Genomic DNA, 21,746 nt, shown 5'->3' with positions numbered 1-21,746 from the left:
AGAGAAAGAGATTCCTAGTCAGGCTGCTACGAGACAACTAGGAAGAAAAGCATTCTCCTTCTGAACCAAGGCTACACGGCACCAGCGTGCAAGTGGGATTTTTTTGAGGCCCCCCAGTCTGTTTCATCTTATCTGTTTCCCCCTTGTTTAGTGCTAGCATGTTTTGGTATTTAAGAAATATTTTTAGCCAATGCAACCTGGTGAAAAAATGGCCAGATATGTGCAATCATCTTCCATTACACATTCTGATAAGGGAGTAGGGCTATAACTTTCAAGGCAGGAAACTAAGAGAGATACATAATGAATCTGTAAATCAAATGGTTGCTGAGCCTGCTCAGGAGGACACCTGAGCCTGGCTGGATTAAAATAGCTACAGGTCCTTCATTAGCAAATACCCAGACACTCCAGGCTGTTCCCCAAACTCAGGAGCTGGAGGTCTGGGCTCCGGCTCTCAGAATACAAAGCTGACGCTTTACCCAAAAGCCACCGTGTTCATCATTTCATCACAGCAAGGCTGCAAGGTGATGGCTCAAGTTCCAAGACGTTTTATTCTCCTTCCCAAGCTCCTGGGTGAATGCGAGAAAGTCAGTCCTGGAACACAAACAGCTCACAGACTCCCGGGAACCAGTACTGTCCAGCTGAGGATGAGGAAGAGCTCCAGGGACGGGGAAGTGCTACTGCCTTCAGGAGAATGCACCTCAGCCTATAAGGACGGGTACCACTGAGCTTCTTCCCGTCGGGCCTCAGCAAAACGCAGCTGAGGACCAAAAGTGCAGATTTCTGGGTCACATTCTGACAGGGGCCCAGGAATCTGCATTTTAACACACTCAGTAGGATGACTCTTAACTACACTCAAGTGTGAAAAACACTGCCTTAGGACTTAACTCCGGGAGATAAAACCAGCATAAAGATACAGGTCTTGCTTCACGATATATGCATCCTCAACAACATAGTAAGAGCAGCAGCAGCTCACACTTAGAGTTTCTCCCGTGTGAGCACAGCTCCAGATGCTTTACATACAACCTCTTAATCCTCACAATGACCCTATGAGGAGGTAGTATTATTACTCTCATTTTATATGTAAGGAAGATGAGGCACAGAGAGGTTAAGTGATTTGCGAAGGTCTCAGCTAGTAAGTGGCAGAGGTGGAATTTGAACTCAGTCTGTCTAGTTCCAGAGTCTTCTCATTCTAGAGACTGAACCTAGAGCTGGGGGCCCAGAAAGACACAACCTCTCTGTTGAAACCTAGAGATATCACGTACTTAAAATTTCTGCAAAGTGGATCAAGATGTAGGAGCCAAATGATCACTGAAGAAGAGTCTGGATGAACATCCCCAGAACTCTGAAGTGAAGTGGCAATTGTTCTCTTGGGGCCAACCTCTCCAGAAAGCAAGGTCCCTGGAGGGCCTGCTGTGCAGGGGAGCGAGGTGCAGGCACCAAGCTGCAGGGACGAGGGCAGCTCTCATGCAGGCCAGTGTGGCAGGTCCCCACACTCCAGTAACAGCGGCAGTGCCTGAGCCTCAGTGACAGCTGCAGTCGCTGGACAGCACGACCGAGACAACCGGCACTCAACCCATGCTGGCAGGACAGCAGCACCGCCTTTCCTTTCTTTTTAAAAAGGTAGCCTCTTTTATTTCTGATTATAGCATTAAAACACACTCACTGCAGACATGGTAGAAAAACAAGAAAGCAGGAAAGAAATTAAAATCATCTATATTCCCATTAACCAGAGATAATTAATTAACGTTAATACTATATGATGCTTGCCCTTTATTTTTGTATCTGTGTGTATAATTTGTAAAATTGAGATATATCATTCAATTTTATATACTACTTTTTCTATTTATACATCATGTGCATTTTCCGATATCATTAAATAGTCTTCATCAACATGATTTTAAAGGACTATTAATGCAGCCCATCTGTCTACCTGTTCCATTTCTCTCTTGCTGATATTTAAATTGGCTCTGTTTCACTATAATGGATAATAATCTAACATCTCTGATTATTTTTGTAAAATAGATGCCTAAAAGTGAAATTGCTGGGTCACAGGACACGGACAACTGTTAAGATTCTTGCTTACTCATACTAAGGAGTTAAGATCCCCGTTAATACTAAGTTATTTCCCAGAAAACCAACATCTGCATTCGTTACAATATATGTAGCTGTCTCACTTCACACACACTAGCATTCAGCATGGACATTCTCAAAAGCAGGCCAATCTGATAACCTAAAATATGGCATTATGTCAACCTTTCCTAGGGAAGAATAAGGTCCTTGAGAAAAGAGCCTTTGTCTGTTGTGATCAGGGCCTGGCACATAGTAAGTGCTCAAGAAATATCTGTTGATCGAATGAAAGATTCAAAAAATCAGCCGTGACTTGGAATGCTGATCTGCACTCCTCCAGGTCTAACCAGGGACTCCACCATGCACAGGCTACGCTGCTCTCTGGTACCTTCTTACCTGCAGCCTCCCTCGCCAACCCTGCCACAGCTGCTGGGTGACCACCTGACCAGGGAAGACAAACAGTCTGATTCTCTCTCTTGAAGCTCTGAGCTAAGAAGCACAGAGATGGAAGGAGTTACATGAGAACTACCTTCGTGGTAGGCAAAGAGTAAATGACCACCAACTGCCTCAGTCACCTTGGCTCCCGCACTCCCTGGGGCCAGGCTGCTTAGCATTTCCATGGATTCTCAGAGGGCTGATTCCTTAAAATCAACACCCTTTTACTGAGGCTGACGTGTGGTCGAGTTCTGTTCTTGCAACCCAAGGTGGCTGGCAGAGGCGCCCTCTTTGCCAACTTCCCAGATAACCGCAGCCCAGGAGAGTGACCAACCAGATGGAAAACCAGCCCAGCACCAAGGGCCACACTTAGCAAGACACAATTAAACAAAGAGAATAAAAAGTATACGGTTAAACACTATGATTAAAAATGGGAAGTCTGAATGTAGTAGAAACAAACGTTTTCTTCAAAGAATTCCATCTCGGTAGATCACAGCTTTGTCTGTTTAGAGTTACTTTGAGATGTAGAAATCACCAACGTTGTCTGCCTGACCCTGTGCTCTCAGATGGCAGGGCTCATGTTTAATTCTCATGTGTATCTCCAGGGCCTAGCACAATGCCTGGTGTAAGGTAGTATTTAACAAATGTGTGCGAAATAAACATTGGAAACTAAAAAGTGGGAGAACAGGAAGGCTTCTACAGGCTTGGATTTTTAAAAACCCCCATGAGTTGTATCACTTACCCTCCTTCTTCAAAGATGGTAGATGCTCTCTTAACTGAGCTCGACCACACCCCTGAATTGCCCAACCCTATCCTCTCTATTCCTTTGCAGAAACATCTAGACCAATGGCCTCAGCACGCAAGGCTCAGTTGGGTGGCCACTCTAGTTTACCAGCCCATTTCTGTTTTTACCAGTTAAGGGGTATATTTACCAAGAGGACATTTGTGTTTGTTCCCAAACCTGTTTATGTCAGTTATACTCATTACTGTATTTACGTAATTTAATTACTTATTATGTACACTAATGAAATGTCTATGCATAAGGAAAGAGCTGTTGTTTCTATTCTAAGTTGAGTGTTTTGAAAAGACTTGATAAAGGTGAGAGGATGAAAAGAACTGTCAAATTAGGAGTGAACAACTATAAAACACTGGGGTGGGTGAGGGGGAATGTACAGGTCTAGAAAAATTTACGGCATTTACTCTGCTAGTGTCTAAGTTCTTACACTGAAGAAAGCAAATCTGGAAATTACAGAGGATGCAATATGGGTGCAGCTTATACAAGTAAAATGATGCAGAATGCTAACATATGAAACAAGTAATAACTAAAACAAGAGTATTGTGAGACATTATCTGTCCTTCCTTCGTATAATGAACTCTGAAATTCTCTATTCTAAGTTACTTAATGTCATTTAAAAAAATACTGTTGGTTGTGACCACTAAAGTGATTTTGTGACTCCCTGAAAAGATACTGCCTTAATCCTACTCCTTAATTTTATTGGTGGCAGAGCTGACGTTCAGGGAGATTTAAGAGATCTACTAAAGTCACACAGCTACTGTAGTCAGAATTATGACCCTTGATCCACACCCTATGGTCTGTCAACCACCTCGAGCAACCTTCCTCCTGATCCAGCATAGTTTCCTTTGCAAAAAGTAGGTGAAATGAGGAACTGAACGACCAGAATCAATCCTAGAGAGGAAAGGAAAGAATCCCTCATTCTCTCCTGAGGCTCCGCGTTCCTCTAAGCATTCTCCAAAGCAAGCAAAGACAGGTGTATGAGCTTTTATGCCCAAACTAAGACATGCCAAGTCTCTTGTGCTATAGACACATATTTGGAACAGTGAACCATGTACCTGGGTAGAACACGTGAGCCTTCTAATTTTAGAATGACTTCAGCTCCACGTGAGAAAACTCCAGACAATGGAACGGGGAAGCAGTTTGCAGTTCTGAAAAGCTTTTGTTAGGTGAGATGAGCAATAAACAGATCCCTTGCTTGCTGGCTGACCCACGTTCTACCTGTTTTCCAAACAAGTACCGTCTTCAAAGTCTTTTCCCTATCATCTGATTCGCCCTCCTCTGTGCACTCCCAGCCCAAACTCACCCTCGAAATGTCCCCACCAAAATCTGACCACCATGTCCCCAAGCACACTGGTTGTGGTGACTTTCCCGTGAATAACACCACTCTGAATTTTCCATGTTCTTTCATCACCGCCTCTGAAAAGTCTTCCAGACACTAAATCAAATACTGCTTCATGCCAGGTGGTTGTCATTGGACACAGGCGAAAGGAAGGAGCAGAAGTTCAGAGGTTTAAAGAGCCACGCTGAGTACCCAGATCGTGCAAGGCAGACAGCTGAGGGAAGTCTGCAGCCTGGCTGCCAGGTGCCTGAGCGAGGCCGTCACCACACCCTCCGTCATTAGAGGGAGTCTCATGAAAATATGAGAACCAGATGGGCGGCCTGGGAACGGTGCAACATTTCGGAGGGTTAAGCAAGGAGCCACCCAACAACTTAACCGGGTGCATTCTGTCTCTTTTAAGGGGCATTACAAGGTGCCTTTGAAGATAGGTCATAACTCCTTCCTTGGGAGGGTGTGACAGATGTTCTAAGCTCTCAGTGCTGCCAACCTCACCTTGCTGCCAGCTAATGTTTCTCTGCATGCTTTACAAATTGACAACCAACCAGATAAAATTTTTGTCCTAATCCCCAAACTATTGATGTCACTCCCATAGCAATTATTTTCTAAATCACACACTAAGCAGGCAGCTGAGGTTGCCTTATGACACTACAAGGCTCTCATTATGGATTCTCATGCTGTCTTTTCACCTGTGTGGTGGGCTCTTTGAGGACAAGGACAGAGGACAGCTTCTTTGTATAATTCCAGCAACTAGAATGTTAGAACCTAAACGTAACATAGTATCTGGTTCCAAGAGAATTAAATATATGGCAGTCACACTACCACTTCCCTACCTTGGGTCCATGGCAGCCATCAATTGATCACTGCTGTATTTCCCAACAGCCTGAAGGCAGCCTCATAATCCTTCTCAACAAAGCTTTCCAAGTAGTCTCTACCAATCCATCAGAGTGGTCATGTGAAAAATCTCACAGGCTACTCCTGATTCAAGTCCAACAGATGAGGAAACTAAGATCTAAACAGGAACCAGAGGAATAACTTGCCCAGGGACTTGGCAAAACTGAGACCAGCTGGACCCAAGTGGATGTCTGAGAGGTATCTACTGATGACAATAATGCCACTTTCCTATGCCTATGGCATCATCTACTCTCTACATTTGGGGATCTAAGAGAGAGGAAGATTAGAAGAAACCAATGAAATCTCAACAAGAAAGCCCAAGGAGAACTGTCAAGTAATAAGAACATGGAACTTTTTTCAAAAGGCACAAGAAAGCCAGATGGGATCAGCCCATGATCCTTCAAGCTCACATACCATCCTTGATTGGCATACGGAGTTTGCAATTTTCTCTCCGTGATGCTCCATAAAAATGTTAGTGCTTAATCCTGAGCATGCTTGCAGTCCTTTGTTCCAGAACCATCCTTCAGGAGTGGATCAAACCTTCTTATGTAGACTCTCAGAGTGAAGAGATCTGCATATTTACATCATGGGTAAAGCCCTGTAGCTTCTGTTCTAAAATGACCCATCGTCACATCTAAATGGATAGTTCTGGGATTTAGTAAACGAGCCCACCAATATCCAGAGCTTAAGGGGTTAGGAGGGACTCAGATGTAAAAGTCAGTCCCTCATTATATAAATGAGCACATTTTACAAAAACAGTGTTCACCTGAAAGTAAATATAAGTAGAAAGCAAAATATAAGAACATTAAAGGAAATGCAAATAAATTGAAGTGCTATAAAATTGAATGCAGCATCGTCTACCCTCCATATTTAAGGGTCTAACAAAAAAAGAAATACTGTAGCTTTTGTTAGTGTAATGAAACTACGGTTTTGTTTTTAAAAGTCCCTATCTGTTAGACATAAGTAATATTCACAAGTGAGACAGGCTTTGCTTTAAAATAACCCAGCAAAGGGAAAAATCAAAAAGGTGGGAGAATTAGATCAAAGAAAAATTGCAGAGTGATGCTAATTGTCGAAGATGGGTGATGGTATGTGGGAACTGATTTCACTGTTACTTTTCTTCTGCTGTGTATGAAGATTCCTATAGTAAATATCAGCAAATAGTTTTATTTATATTACCCAAGAGTTAAATACATGCATGCTCCAATGCTGGGGTAGTGAGTGTGGCTGGTGAGGGTGGTCCCCAGTTTGAGCTGCACCCACCACAGGATTTCAGCCATGTCTAGGGAGGAAAGATTGGGGGTAGGATGGGGGTGGTCAAGGCCTACCAGGGTCTGAGGAATCTTCTAGGAGACAGGAAGGTCACCCTATAGGAAGAGAAACTTAAACAAGTCTGATTCAGTTGCAAAGCCCTGGTCTTTGGAGGGGTGGCTATGACATGGTCATCACCATCTGGACTTGTCTCCTAGCCTAGCCCTCTCCAGACTCATGTCTGGGTCCAATAGGGCAGGGCAGAGAATAAGTAAATGTGGAAAGAGCTATTCCATTCACCTCTCTGGGGCATACGTCTCATAGTTCACTAACCCATTAAACCAAGAACAATACAGAGGCCAGACAGGCAGCCCACCTCCCTTCTCCACAGACCACCCACCAAATCTGGGCCCTCAAGGCCCCCTCGACACTAGAAGTTGTGGCATTGTCCCTGCTGTCACTCACTATATTGGGCCACAGAGTGGCACTCAGCCAGTTACAGGGTAATGTGCACCATAGCAGGGCTCAACTACTGTTTTCTGAGCATGCATCATAATGAGGGAGAGCAAACCTAGGCACTTGTTGCTCTCAGAGACATTCTCCCAGAAGCAAGTCCAGCAAGGAGACATGGAACAGAGGTTGGTCACTACTGCAGCAAGGACAGTCATTTTGTGGATCAATGTAGCAGGTCTTCCCATGCCTGCTCAGGAGAGACTGGGAAACCCCTAAGGGCCTAGGAGGAGCCACATGAGGCCCCAGAGGGAATACGCTCAGGTAGCACATCCCCTAGGCGATTCTTGTATGAATGGATGGAGACGGGGAGGAGGGAGTCAAATAACCAGAACATCCCCTCCTAAAGAACTGTGGTGTCAGCATTTGCCATCATTGCAACCTGTCACTTGCAAGTAACTCAGGAGAGAACCTGGATCTTCGCCTACAGGTTCTACAGTGAGGACCAGGAGGGGATGAGGATGCACTTGGGGGTAAATGGCTCTTAGGAAGGGGGTCCATTTTGAGAACAGCGTGGGGGAGTCACTAAGCTATCCCGCTCCCCATATGTTCACATCTGAGCCCTCTGTGATGTGGGAGGTAATTAAAAAGTGAAAGAATTGCTTCGTGGAAACCCCGGTAGACCCTGGACCCTACAAACACTGCTTTGGGATGGACACACCCTTCTTTCCCCGGCCCCAACAAAGCGCGACACAGAGGAAGAGAGTCACTTTCTTTTATGTCATCATGGACCACCAAGTGGCTTGGACACCTTAAGGGTTCAAGTACATCAAGGATGACAGCTCTAAGGGGAGACTGTGGGGCCGCAGAAGGGTACCCAGTGGGAGTGGCAGCATCACCTCCGGTGTTTGGAGGGAAATGTCTGCAAGAGGAAAAGAGCAAAGTACCAGGGACACTGTGTGGTTGATTAGAGAATTTATAAATACATAGAAAACATCCACTCCCTTCCCAGGACCTCCCTGAAATAACTGGGGAGATAGAGCAGGGGGCCACTGCAGTAACAGATGGGAGCATATTCCATGTCAATGAGGGAAGAGTGAAACTGGCACACTCATGCATCGCTGGCTTAAAAATCACCTCAATTCACTTAGAAAGTGATTTGGCAATTCATACCAAGGGTCATAATATATTTATTCTTGCTCCTGGAGATATATCCTAATGAAAGGATCCAAAAGAAGGAAAAAGCTTCTAGGCATGAAGACGTAGCGTCATAATTAAACAGGAGGCAACAGAAATATCCAATGGGGAATGCTTAATTAAATTAGACACATCCATTTTAATGGAATATCATGACATTTTAAAAAGATAAATTTTGAGACATTCCAGCAACATGGAAAAATGCAAAACTTCAAACCTTGAGTTTAAAAAGCAGGAATCAAAACAGTTTCCTCACCATGACTAATTGTATAAAAATATTAGTGCACACGGACAAAGGCTAAAAGCAATGCACAAATGTAACAGTGGATGTTTCTGTAGGACTCTGACCTTGGGGGGTTTGCCTCCTACCTTTTCCCAAATTTCCATCTGTTGATCTAGGATCTTTAAAATGAAATGAAAATATCACTACTAATGTCAAAAGATAAACCAGAAAATAACGAAACAAAGATCACCAGGCAGAAGCAGATAAGACGGTTCAGGAATGTGGGTTCTTCTTTAGATGGATTATTACGTGAGCTAAAAAAATGGGGACAGTTCCAACTGTGGGTCCTGCGGGCTCTGCTTTCCAGCAGCCTTGCCCACACTGATAGTCTGAACAGAGAGACGGGAGCCAGTGAGTCCTACATGGGCGGGGAACAGCCTTCCTCTGGCTTGTGATCAAGACTTCCCAGGAGCGTGACCTTGGCCCCTGGGACAAAGGGCAGAGGTGGCTCAGGGGACAGCAGTGCGTGAGCTCAGCAGGCATGTGCCTAGGGAGGAAGCTTTGAGCTCAGGCTCCCCAAACTAGGCAGAGTCTGCTCCCTTCCCATCCTCCACATGCCATCCCACACCGAGGGGGCGACACTCACCACTCAGGGCGGACGTGGTGTTCTCCAGGGCCTGGCACACAGCCGACAAAACACCTGTGAGGGGGAAGAAGAGAGAAAAGGTAAGAGTCTGCTCAGCAAATGACTTTCAGGATCCGAGGGAAGGGCATCTCGAGAGGTAAAGACTGGGTAGTTTTACAAAGTGGCCAACAGGCAGGCCTGGCTACACAATTTGGGGGCTCAGTGCAAAATGAAAATGCTGGACCCCTTGTTCAAAAGGCAGGAAAACTGAGCGTATGAGAGTTACTAAAACATAAAGCTTTATCCTTCTTTCTACAGTCTGTCCCTCCACCTGTCATGGTGTTTCTTGTTTTTTTTAAACACCTTACAACATTTTTTTTGGTGGTAAAATGTACAGAACATAGAGTTGACTTATTTTAACCATTTTTTTTAAGAGCATAATTTTATTTATTTATTTTTGCTGGGAAAGATTTTCCCTGAGCTAACATCTGTTGCCAATTTTCCTCTTTTTTCCCCCTCCCCAAAGCCCCAGTGCATAGTTGTATCTTCCAGTTGTAGGTCCTTCTAGTTCTTCTGTGTGAGCTGCTGCCACAGCATGGCTACTGACAGACAAGTGGTGTGGTTCCACGCCAGGAACTGAACCTGGGCCTCTGAAGGGGTGGTGAAAGCCAAACTTTAACCACTGGGCCATCAGGGCTGGCTCCTCCTATTTTAACCATTTCTAAGTGTATAGTTGTGAGGCATTAAGTACCTTCACGTTGTTGGGCATGTCATGGTGTTATTTGCTATTTATGTCCCTGCTCCTTTTTGGATATGAGGATAATTTCAAGGTGAGCACAGCTCCTTACAGGTGCATGGGGGCCCCAGGGACAGTGAGCAAGTGCACACGTGACCCACCAACTGCCAAGTTCCCCTCCAGCCGAGAGCTGGACCACATGCCATGACCCAGCTAGGGGCAGGGAAATCCAGTCAGGTATTTTTTCATCCCAGGGACCAGCTGCTCCGACCCAAGGTGGACAGGTGACCCCCAAGGGTATTACCACCTCTGTGCCAGGATGCACTAGGTACTGGGATCAGGGGTTGGGGAGAGGCTGGCCCTGTCTAGTCACTCTCTGAACATGCCACGGAACTGCCAGTCGGGGATGGGACAGCTGCCACCGTGCCCTACCCTGAGATGCCAAGGGGTGCATGCACCTACTCCCAACCGTTCTTGTATCCAGGCCCTTCCAGGGGTAAAGAACCCACCCAGGAGAGGCAGGGAGGTGGTGGTAGGCAGGACCACGAGAGCCAAGGCACAGTGCACAGTCCATTGGCCCAATGGACTTCATGTATAAGATATAAACTCAGAGATAAAACTATTAAGAATTTCAAGACCACAACTGCATGGTATTAAACCCCAAGCTTGGTGTCCATCTGAGCATAAGACTCTGTGCAACTACACAGGTCTCATGGCCCCTGAAGCCTCCCCTGCCAGCAGATGACCTCATGTGCCCTCACAGCACAGTACCGGAGGTTTCTGGAAACAGCAGCAAAATTCCAACGAAGAAGGAACCTCTTAGGAGTTATGCAATCAGCATGAACTAAATTAGAATGACTTCCTAAAACTGAAATGCAAAAAGATGCCATGGTGACCATACAAAGAGGCTGGGCCACCTATGGGTTAGCCTAGAAGGCAGATGGATCGAGTCAGCACAGAAAACAAGCAGAGCTCTATGCTGTTACCCCTCCGTCACCCAGGACCAGTGCAAACCCCTGCTGTGCAGGTCAGTGTCAGGGGCTCCTCTCCCCTTTCACTCAGGGTGTAGACACAGAAGCCCTTGACTCTCAGGGAAGAAACATATTTTGGAACAGATAAAGCAACCATGCTCATGACTTTCCCTTAGGCCTTTGGAATGAGAAAGATCACCAACACTTCCACCTGCTTCCTTTTACAGGAGGCATGGCGTGATTTCCCAAATGCTGCGACAGAGTCCTGAATCAGATATTTGGGCTGGAGTTGAGGGCCGAGGAGAGAAAATTAATAAAATCACACATGTCCTCCCCATGTGACTGTTTCTTGCTGCCCAACAGTCATGAATTCTGGAAGCACAGCTCTTGAGTTCCCCTGGACGTATCTAAAAGGCTGAGTCTGTAATCCACACACCAAGTGCTAAGTGAGGCATTGCTGCCAAAGCCAGGAAAAGTCTTAGTGGTTCCACAGTGTGAGCTGAGGACTCGTCGCAATCTGACTTTGCTGGCACTGCCACAAACCACTCTGGGCCAAAGTCAGCCAGGAACCTGTGGTCCCATGAAGAACCACTCAGGGATGTTTCAAATGCCTCTGGAGAAGAAGCGCCACTGGCTTGTCACAAACTGTCCCTGAACGAGTGAATTATCTTCCCACCTCCTTCCTCGGCCCCATATCCTGTCAGTCAGCGAAAGCATGGTCCGTACAGTTCCTGGGCTCCATGTCGACCTCTGCTTAAGCAAAACTAAGACAAGAACACAAATACTGATCAACTGCAGCCGGGACAGAGCAGAGCTCATCACCAACTCTCCAGGGCGTGCAGAGGGGCCGCTCTCCCAGCCTTGGGGCAAGTTACTTCGTCCCCTGTGTTCCTCATCTGTAAGCTTTCAACTGCCAAACCCACAAAGGTGTTATGGGAACCAATTAGAATTTGCAGAACCACCATATTCCGTAGATGAAAGACACTAGGTTTTTATTCATAATTTGAGCAAGACCAGAAGAACAGTTCTTTCCTTAATCTTCACATTCCCATGGGAAACACGTCTTAAGGCCCTGGGCTCCTCTCTGCAATCTTGACTCAGGCACAACTTCAGTTGAGGCCCTGGGGTGAGTGGTGAGGTGTCTGCTTTCCCTTCAGACGTGGTGAGCTCCCCAGAGGGTTCCAGACCAAAAGGTCAGGGGTCAGGCCTCTTTCACTTCTCAGCAGGTGGGATACCACTTATTGGGCATGTACCAGTCCCGGGCCCAGCACTAGGGTTTTACGTGTCTTACGTTATTTAGTCCTCATGAGAACCCATGATACAGGCACTTTCCAGTCTCCCTGCCTTCTGGGCCAGCCTGTGGAAACACCTGGTTTTACAGGCGAGGAAATCGAGACTTAGAGAGGTTAAGAAACCTGCCCGATCTCTTGCAGCCAAATTCAGGCTCAAGTCTGCCCAACTCCTATGACCAAGACAGGGTTTAACTACCACACCACGCAACAGTCCTTCTGCCCACAGCCTGTCGTGAAACACCAGTAGGTGTGTCTTCACCAGTTACAACCCCCAAACAAGTCTGAACAACAGACTCAGCAGGCCTAGCAGAGGCGCTGACCTTCCCACTGCCTCCAACTCTCCCCACTCTGAGCAAGGTCTGCTGAGGGTACGGGGTGAACGTCCAGACTCCCAGATGGCCGATCTGTGTGAGCCCAGGTGCCCAGGCTGCCAGCCCATGGCTGTCTTGGAAAAGCTGGCTGTATGAATGCCTTCCAGAAACACGTGGCCTTGGCAGGCTCTGAGACTCATCGGAAACACAGGAAATCCTCCCCTGGAGCACCTGTGTGGGGACAGCACAGCCGCAGGGACAGCCGCCACACACACTGGCTCCAGGGAGACAAGACACCGTGCAGACGGAGGTGTGCTGGCCGCAGCCATAGGTTCCTCTCGCCTGAGTTTCAAAGCTGGACCTCAGCTGCCACAGGGCCACCCAGCCAGCCTCCTGCTGGGGCAGGAATCCCTTTTAGGCTGCTCCTGCCAGCATCCCGTTTCTGTTTAAATAGATCCAAAGAGGGGAATCCCTGGATTGTGGACTTCAAAAGGAAAAAAGAAAAGAAAAAGGGTGGCGGTGAGGGGAAAACCACACACAATGGAAGAAAAGCCTTATGAACGGCTGACCCCGGCCCCCAGCCCCTGCCCCCGCGATGGAGTGGGAACCCAGGCCTGCCCTCAGGAAGGACAAGGGTTGCAGTGCTTATAATTCAGCTGTTTGGCAGGCAGATGAAAGTTTCCATCAGAAAGAATGTCCGAAGAGAGACTACCTATCTATCTCATGAGTTCACAGAAGGGAGCCATCATGACCCCCCGTCCACTGGTGTGCCAATGGGAAACGCTGTTGCAAGGTGCCAGGCACCCATCTGCCCTGGGCCATAGAGCAGGGCACCCCCCCACCTCCAGCCCCTCAGTGCAGCTCCTCGTTCACACGTGGGATTGGGTCCCAGGCTGTGCCTTCAACATGGACACCCTCCATCCTCTCCCACCTATCAGCCTGGTGACTGCCTTCTTTGTGGACACTCAGCTCTAGTGTTTGGACCTGGGAGAAGCATCCTCAGGCCCCCCCGGTCATCCCAGCGGAGTTGACCGTGTGCTCTCTGGCATCTGTGACAGCCAGTATTTGCTCACTCCGCTGTTCGGATCAGTTGTTCCCCCTAAAAAATCAGGAGCTCCCCATCTCATCCATTTTTCGACCCTCTAAACCAGGCTCCCAGAGGGAAGGGGCAAAGGTGAAGTTCTGGTGTCAAGAGAGATGTGGGGAGGAGAGAGGGAGGGGGCAGCAGAACCTTTCGGATGAAGGATGTCCTGGATTTAGAGGAGGTGGTGAGCAAGGTCCTATAGGTAAAGTAATGCAGGTGGGAGGGGCAGGAGTCAGGCCAGAGAGGGACAGGGACTGTGGCTGCTCCGGGGGCAGCCAGGATCCCCCCTTCCTCTTCTACCATGCTTGGGGCTGGGTGTCATGAGGGACAGAATCAGGAGCTCAGGAAGTGGTGAGTGGTACCTAGAGGGTGAGAATCATGAGGTGCACAAGGGACATCCATGGGCATCCTTGTGGGCACAAAAATATGTGTAAATGGGTCACACAGAACCCAGGGCCTGCTGGGTACAGGTTCTAAGGCCTCTTCCCTTATGAATTATATCCTGAGATTTAAATTTTATCTGCAAACATGGCAGGATTTTGACTACACAGCAAAAATTGCAATATTGCATGACTTTATCAGTACGTATTTTTAAAAGCAAAAGGTTTTGATAGCCAGGTGAGATGCTGGCTTCAGGGTAACAACTGATTAGGAAGAAAGAAAAAGGGACCACACTGTAGGTAGGGGCAAGGAGGGAAGCTGGTGGCACCAGGAACCTGCCCCCCGCAGGAATATCCATACATGCCATGGCAGAAAGCAGCCACACGGCACCCCCCATTGCCCAGTGCAGGGAGGCCGGCCCTCCAGGAGGCCATGGTTTCTCTCCAAGAGGTGAAAGTTCACATTTGTCCCTGCTTACAGAGACTTCAGTGACGCTCGATTCAGAGGATGTCAGGCAAAGCTGCAGGGAAATTTGTGGAGGAACTGGCCAGACGGGATTAGGAAAACTCTGAGGATGGCAAGGAGAGTTTAGAAATATGTGACACGGGAATGAATCACCGTGGCCAGCCGGGCTCATGGGACAGAGGGCTCTTTCTTCCACCATCCCAGCATCTGGAACACTGCTTTCAAAACCCAGGTTGGACTCTGCTACCTAAGGAGAGAGTCTTATCAAGAAATTATTTGAAAAGGTTAGTGTTGTGTTTCAGGTGGCAGGTCCTGAGGCACAGAGCAAAGAGACCGACTGTGCAGGGAGGGGCCGGCTTTTAGTTACAAACCCACGCAAGTGAGGTCCCGACCCTGTGCCTAAACACAGCTGTGACATGGGACAAGTTAGCCAGGAAGACATTTCTATGCCAGGGGTGGGGTGCTGGAGGGAAGACCACTAGAGCCTGATTGGTCTCCAGAGCTCTCTCTTCACATTGTTCAGTCACAGATTATTGTGGCTGATGGTGTTATTAATAATAACAGCAACAACATTTGCTTGAACACGTACCATGTGCCCAGCATCATCTCATTCAATACTCAAAGCAAGTCCTAGGAAGCAGGGACTACTATGCTCCCATTTTAGAGGAAAGAAAGTGGAGGTACAGGAGATTAAGTAACTTGCCCAAGGTCACCCAGCTTCTAAGTGTCAGATGTTGCAAGCTCATGCTACAGGGTCCATTGGCCCCACTTCGCTTCTGGTTACCCTGTGAAGTACAGCCAAAGAACACAGACATGTTAGAAAAGACCTCCTGGGGCCAGCCCCATGGCCGAGTGGTTAAGTTTGTACAATCTGCTTTGGTGGCCCAGGGTTTCCCTGGTTTGGATCCTGGGCTTGTGGATCTAGCACCGCTCATCGAGCCATGCTGAGGTGGTGTCCCATGTAGCAGAGCCAGAAGGACCTACAACTAGAATGTACAACCATGTAATGGGGGCTTTGGGAAGAAGAAGAAAAAAAAGATTGGCAACAGATGTTAGCTCAGGGCCAATCTTTCAAAAAAAAAAAAGAAAAGGCCTCCTCCTCTTCTCTCCTGGATATAAGCAAGATATGTCCTGTGATATGGGGAGTGCAGGCTAATGGGGAGCCCAGAGACTAGTGTCACCTATGAAAGGTGTCATCTTTAGCAAGTCACTGCACCTCTCTTGATCTTGGGTCCTTCATCTTTAAATGACGGGGTTGGGCCAGAAGATCTGCCCAGTCTCTAAATTGCAAGCATCTGTGAAGATACAGGGCTGTTCATCTTCCTTAACCATCTGGCACACAGTATGCCATCAAGGCACACTGGCCTCATTCCAATATTTTATAAGTGGATCCCTGCCTTGAACATGGATCAGGCAAAATGAAGGCTGCATGTATTTGTCTCAATGACTGTGTTCGGTTTATGACAACTTTGTCTTTCAATCTAGCATGGCACTTACATCAAATATCAGAAGATGGGAGAGATCCTAAATCCAGATGGACACTTTTCATTTCTACATTCTCAAGACACTTTTACTGGCTTGATAATATACTCCAAGCTCACCATCCATGAGGGAGTGCACTTGGGTCACTGAACTCAGCACCCTCAGCTGACCTTCCTAATGACCTCTGGGGTGGCCATAAGCAGCAAAGTCCAACTTGATGAGGCTAAGGCAATACCTCATGATTATGACGTCATGAAAAACAAGCCAGTGTGACCTGAACGCTCATGGGTGTTCTTCACATCCACCTCAATATATCTGTGGATGGGAAAAACCAAAGCATTCAGAATGAACCTTTAGGATCAGAGAGGTGGAAGAAATGAAGAGATGGGTGCCTACACTGCAACTCTCTCCCATTCTCTAATTCTGACTCAGGGTCTATCATGGCAGAGCACAAACGAGCCTTGCTATCAGGCCTGGATTCAAATCCGAGCTCTGCCTCTCCTTACCTGTGAGACCTTGGCTATGTTATCTAACCTTGCTGAGCCTCACTGTCCTCATCCATAAATGGAGATACACCTCCTCCCATGAATACTGCAAGGATTAAGTGAAAAGAAATGGAGTATAAAAGTCAGAGAAGAATGGAATCTTTCATAGCACAGCAAAGGCAGATGAGTGAGGGCTGCCAAAGGCACCACACACCCGTCACGTTCCCACAGGCGCTTCTTCTGCTTCCACACCCCAAGCACCATGGAACCCTGACCACTCTCCAGAGGCCTGTACCTCAAACCACATATTTTTAAAAATAAACTTATCTCATCCCCTGACTGGTTCCACCTCCTCCTCCCCAGCTGTAGGTGGGGCTGAAGAACCGCCAGCCATCGCCCACCCTTCCCTCCCCTTTACCCTGTATCCAAGCCAAGCCCTCCCACAGTCCCGCCTCCACGCTGTCCATCTTATCCATCCCCTGCATCCCTACTGCCAGTGCCTCCCTTCAGGCCTCAAACCCCTCCTGGGCTATCACAATAGTTGCCTAACTAGTTTTCCTGCCAACAGCTTTTTCACCTTTGCTCCAGCTGCCAGGGTGAGCTTCTTGAAGCACTTGCTGGACCACAGCCCTCCTTTCCTCTAAACTCTCCATGGGCTCCCCCACTCACAGAACCCAGTCTGAAGTCCTGGGCAGAGAGTTAGGGGCAGAACCTGGTCGCAAACACCATTTCCATCTGGCTCCTCCCACCCACTCCCGTCAGGCACTCTGACTCCAGCTGCCCGGCACTGTCCCTCTTTCCCCGCATGCAACCTGCCCTCACTCAGCCACTCAGCTCGGTGCCTTGGGCTCATGCCACTCGGGTCCTGAGTCAAGTCATTGCAGCTGTGTGACCTTTGCTTAGTTGTCTGAGTCTCGGTTTCCTTCACTGTAAAAAGAGATAAAGATAACCATCTCTTGCTCAGGGTTGCTGTAAAGATGAAATGAGGGGACACGTGAGGAGCATGTGGTATACTGAGTGCCACTTAGTAAATATGCAACAAACGGCAGCTACGCTTATTGAGAGTGACCATTAATATTATGCTGATCTCTCGAGTCGGTGGGCCCCTTTCTCTACCCATGGGAATCAAATTTGGCTCTTAAAGCCTCGCTCAAATGCCAGAAAGAATCATTTCTTCCCCAGAGCAGTCCATATTTGATTCTGCCTTGTAGTTAAGAAGTTTTCAAGTCTTGTCTGCCCCCCGCCTCTACTGCGGTCAGGAACCAGGCCTTACTCATCTGGACCCTCACACCTGGCGCAATGCTTCGCATCTGGTTAGGGTTTTCATGCTGAGTATGTTGAGCTGAATTTCTCTAAGAGGTCACCAGCTTGAAAACAGCACTAGAGGGGTGAGAACTGAGAGTGTGCAGGTGGGCAACGAGAGGAGCAGCCGATCCTCGGGAATTCCTTCCTCACGTCCATCCTAGGCTCCCACGGCTACAGCTCTAAGTCCTGGCTCTTACTCTGACTTCACTGGAGACAAAGAACACTCGAAACCTGGCATTCATTCAGTGAACACGGAGCACGCACGATGTGGGAGACACCAGTCTAGGTGCTACAGAGACTGCAAAGGCCTGGAAGTCCCTTCTCTCACCATGCCTGCACGCACTCGTCCTATGAGAAATAACCCTTCCAGTTCTTAGAAACCGTCACACTGAACTCCATTATAAACATCTGGCTGCACCGTCATTCAGGCGAGTGGGGAGTTGAAATGCGTCTTCCAATTCAATAATGATGTTAACTAGCCTCACTAGAATATGGAGAAGACCACGGCAGAGGAGGGGAAGGGCCATCCTTCTCCTGAACCTGGACTAGGCCTGCTGGACCAGCATGCCAGCTTGATCCGGGGCTGTTTGGTTACCCACTGAGATGACCCCTGAAACGTTTTATTTTTATATCCTTAACTCATTTTGTCAGCTTTTCCAGAAATCTTTATAAGAAAACAGGAACCCCCAGGAGGAGGCAGCTGGACCCCCAGTCCTCCACAATGCCCGCCGACCACTCTAGCAGGCGATGCTCTCTCCTTTCACCTCCTGACAACCGTCAGCACCCAGGCCAGGTGAAGAGTCCACTCCAGTCACCCCCATGGGCTGGTCTCCCCATCCTACCCCAGACCTCACTTCTACCATCTCTGATTTAGGACAACTGATGACTGTCTTTCTTTCCCCACTTCAAGGGGCAAATGAGAATATTTGCAAGATGCTCTGAGCTCTTTAGAGTTGAGGTCTTCATAAATGCCCGGGACTGACACCACAGGCACAGGCATCAGGGAAGCAACCCAGCTGTAAAAGGAGGTGACATGAGAGACCTTTGCTTCTGAGGACTGGCAGGCATGATGCAATGCCTCACACTGCTACACAGATATCTTCCTCTCCACCCTCCCCACCCACTTCAAAGCCTTACAGAACAAGGCTGCCCACCGATCTGGTGGTCTGAGAGGACCCCTTCCTATGAGATAGCAAATAGTACACAGGCGCAAAATATCAAACAATCAGTTAACCAGGATGCACTGAGCATCTCCTCTGAGCGAGGAAGGCCCTGTGCCCACTCCCATCCACACAGATTTACAACACACCCTTTTTTGTTAGGAGGAAGCAGTTACCTCTCGGGCAGAGTTAAAGTCTTATCAAAGACCTGGAGCATAGGCTGGGGACTAGTCACACTTCCTCTTCCACGGGGCCTGCTCCTGCGCTGGCTGGCTGAGGGCCCCTATCCAGGGATTGCACAGCAGGAAGGCGAGTATCACCGAGCCCTCCCGGCCAGCTGGAGTTCCCCAGCTGCTGAATCACCAACAGGCTCTACCAGAGCTGAGCTCTGAAGTCGCAAGAAGCTGCGCCAAGCTGAGGCGCTCCGAAACCTCGTTCCAGCTGAGTGACACTGATTTGAGGCATCGAGGTGTCTGTGAGAAGAGCTATGCTCGACTTTCCCAGAGTCCCAGAGGCAAGAAGGGGTAGGGGAGTGGGCTAGAGACAAGGCTGGGATAAAGTGGCAGACGTGACAGCTCTAGCTGCAGGGCCCAGCCCCTCAGCACTGTGATCCAACTAAGCAGAGACCTGGCTGCCAGGAAATCCAGGAATCATGCCAGTTCTGGGGAAGTCCACTGGGATGTTATAAGCCAGCCCCCGTTCTGTGGAGGCCCACCGGCCCCATCTCAGTTTCCCCTGGCCTTGTGGTGGCCCCAGAATTGCCTTCCTTTGGGTCCCAAGTCAGAAGTGGCTCTGCTCGTGTGGACCTCAGACCAGCAGAGTTAGCCTCTCGACAGCGCTGACAAACCAGGCCCATCCCTCAGCTCTGTCAAGGCCACAGGTACACGCCACTCACAGCGAGGGGCTTGAAAGTAGGCTATGAGTGGGGAGGAGGTAAAAAATAAGCAATCCTTGAACTCTGCCCCATTTCCTCCATGTGAATAGCTTGGTGATGACAAACTCGTCCCTTCCCACCGCTCTGCTCAGGACACCCTTGGAACCAGCCTGCAGACAACAAATTGCGAGGCTTGGAGTTTGGGCCAAGATAAATATCCGTGTGACCTGGCAGAACTTCAGATCAATGCAGCACCAGCCTGCAGGGTGGACAGAGGCAACAGCATTGCACAAGGCTGATCACCACTGTCAGTCTTCCACTGTGTCCTGTGTTCCTGGGACAGGCCCCAGAACACCCCTTAAGAGAACTCATTTGACTAGATAAGGGTCACTGATTGAGAAGCAGGGTTCAAACACAGGACACAAATCCCTGGAACTACAGATATTCAAGAGTTAAGGGGAAAACACCCCGAGGTTCTCATAACCCCACATTTCTCAACCCACATCACACTGCAGGCTAGGAAAATGTCTACGTTCTTTTCCTTGGGCCCTGGAAGTGAGTGGCAGGAGGAGGAAGAGGAGAGACTGGTGAGAAAAGGCCTGGGTGATGAGTGCAGATACCAGCCGCTGAAAAGGGCCAGGATGAGGAGTGGGCAGGAGATGCTCAGACTGACCTCCTTTCACTGGGAGACCCTGACCAGGACACCCCTAGCCCAGAGGTTCACATTTGGTGGTGCTCCTAGGGGTCATCTGCAAACCTGTGGAGGTAGTTTTTGATGGTCACAATGACTCGGGGCCACTGTGGGTGTATAGAGGGTGAGAGCAGAGATGCTAAATTACTGCAATGCACAGGACTTTGTCCTGCATAAGATGCTAATAGGGTACCCTGTTGAGAAATTCTAGACCCCAACAGGGAGAGTCCCTTCAACCACAGGTCATTTAGCCTCCAAGTGCCCATGGGCCGAGGCACCAAAACTCAGGGGAAAGGGAACAAGCTGGCCGTCACATGAACGGACCCGGCCACTCATCGGAGGCTTGCATACGGTCTCTGGGAAGCTCACAGCGGGACTGTGGAGATGTGCCTGCCCTCATTAACTGGATCCTTGCTTCCCCTCTCAGTAATTCCCTCTATCCTCATGTTCATCTGTCTGACTCTCCATACTAACCTGAAGCATTCGGGTTGCACAATACAATCCTACCTATAAAGTTAACAAGACTGACAAGCCACAAATAAACCCGCTCTGGTGTTTTATGGTCATGAGTCTCCAAAGAGACTCCCAGGAGCCCGAGAGAGAGGGAACTGACAGGGTGGTGATGGATTTGACTGTCTCTTGGTCCACTGCCCGATTTTAGGACCTCTGACGCATTTCCCTCTGGCCAGCGTGTGTTCTTCTGGCCACATGTGGAAAAGCTGCTCAGTGAGTGCCCCAAGAGCACTTTGTCGTGGGGCAACAGTCTCATTTGCTGACTGGAGACAAGCCAGTAAGGAAGAAGGCACACCTGTCCCCACAGTTGCGGGGTCGAGAGCATCATGTACCTTTCAGTGGTACTAAAAAGCATTTTAAAGGAAGACACAAACCTGAGGAAGACCGGGTAGCTCTTTTATGGGACAAGAGGAGTGGGATCTCCCCACCAACCCGTCTCCTGCCCCTTTCTCTATTTGCCTCTTTGACTTTTTAGGGGAAAATGGTGGAAATGAGAAGCAAAAGGGAAGGAGGAGCAGAAAAAAGAGGAATTTTTCTGCTAGGATGGTTTAGTTCTAGCACGAGTAGGAGGACCGTAGAGAGGAGAATGTGGGTGGCAGCCCTGTAGGTTTAAGTCCCAGATAGGAGTGCAGTAAGAAAAGGGTCCTAGGTCATTAATATTGAATGTATTTCTGAAGCACAGCCTAGAAAAATCAGACTCATCTAAATCTGAAAGTGATGTA

The 21,746-nt window shown here is 48.4% G+C and overlaps 1 protein-coding gene across 2 annotated transcripts in view; it reads right to left on the bottom strand.

The window, feature by feature from the left end:
- Window positions 1–21,746, bottom strand: part of TGFA (transforming growth factor alpha) — a 108,950-nt gene that overhangs the window by 60,724 nt on the left and 26,480 nt on the right. For both annotated transcript variants that reach the window (XM_014836690.3, XM_014836689.3), the window contains exon 2: window positions 9,296–9,349. In XM_014836690.3, the coding sequence (XP_014692176.1) occupies window positions 9,296–9,349 (54 nt within the window). The remainder of the gene's footprint in view (window positions 1–9,295; window positions 9,350–21,746) is intronic.

The sequence above is a fragment of the Equus asinus genome, chromosome 6 (genome assembly GCF_041296235.1).
Source record: "Equus asinus isolate D_3611 breed Donkey chromosome 6, EquAss-T2T_v2, whole genome shotgun sequence".
NCBI classification, from domain to species: domain Eukaryota; kingdom Metazoa; phylum Chordata; class Mammalia; order Perissodactyla; family Equidae; genus Equus; species Equus asinus.
The sequence above is the reverse complement of the archived record's forward strand: the minus strand, read 5'-3'. Positions and strand labels throughout refer to the sequence as shown.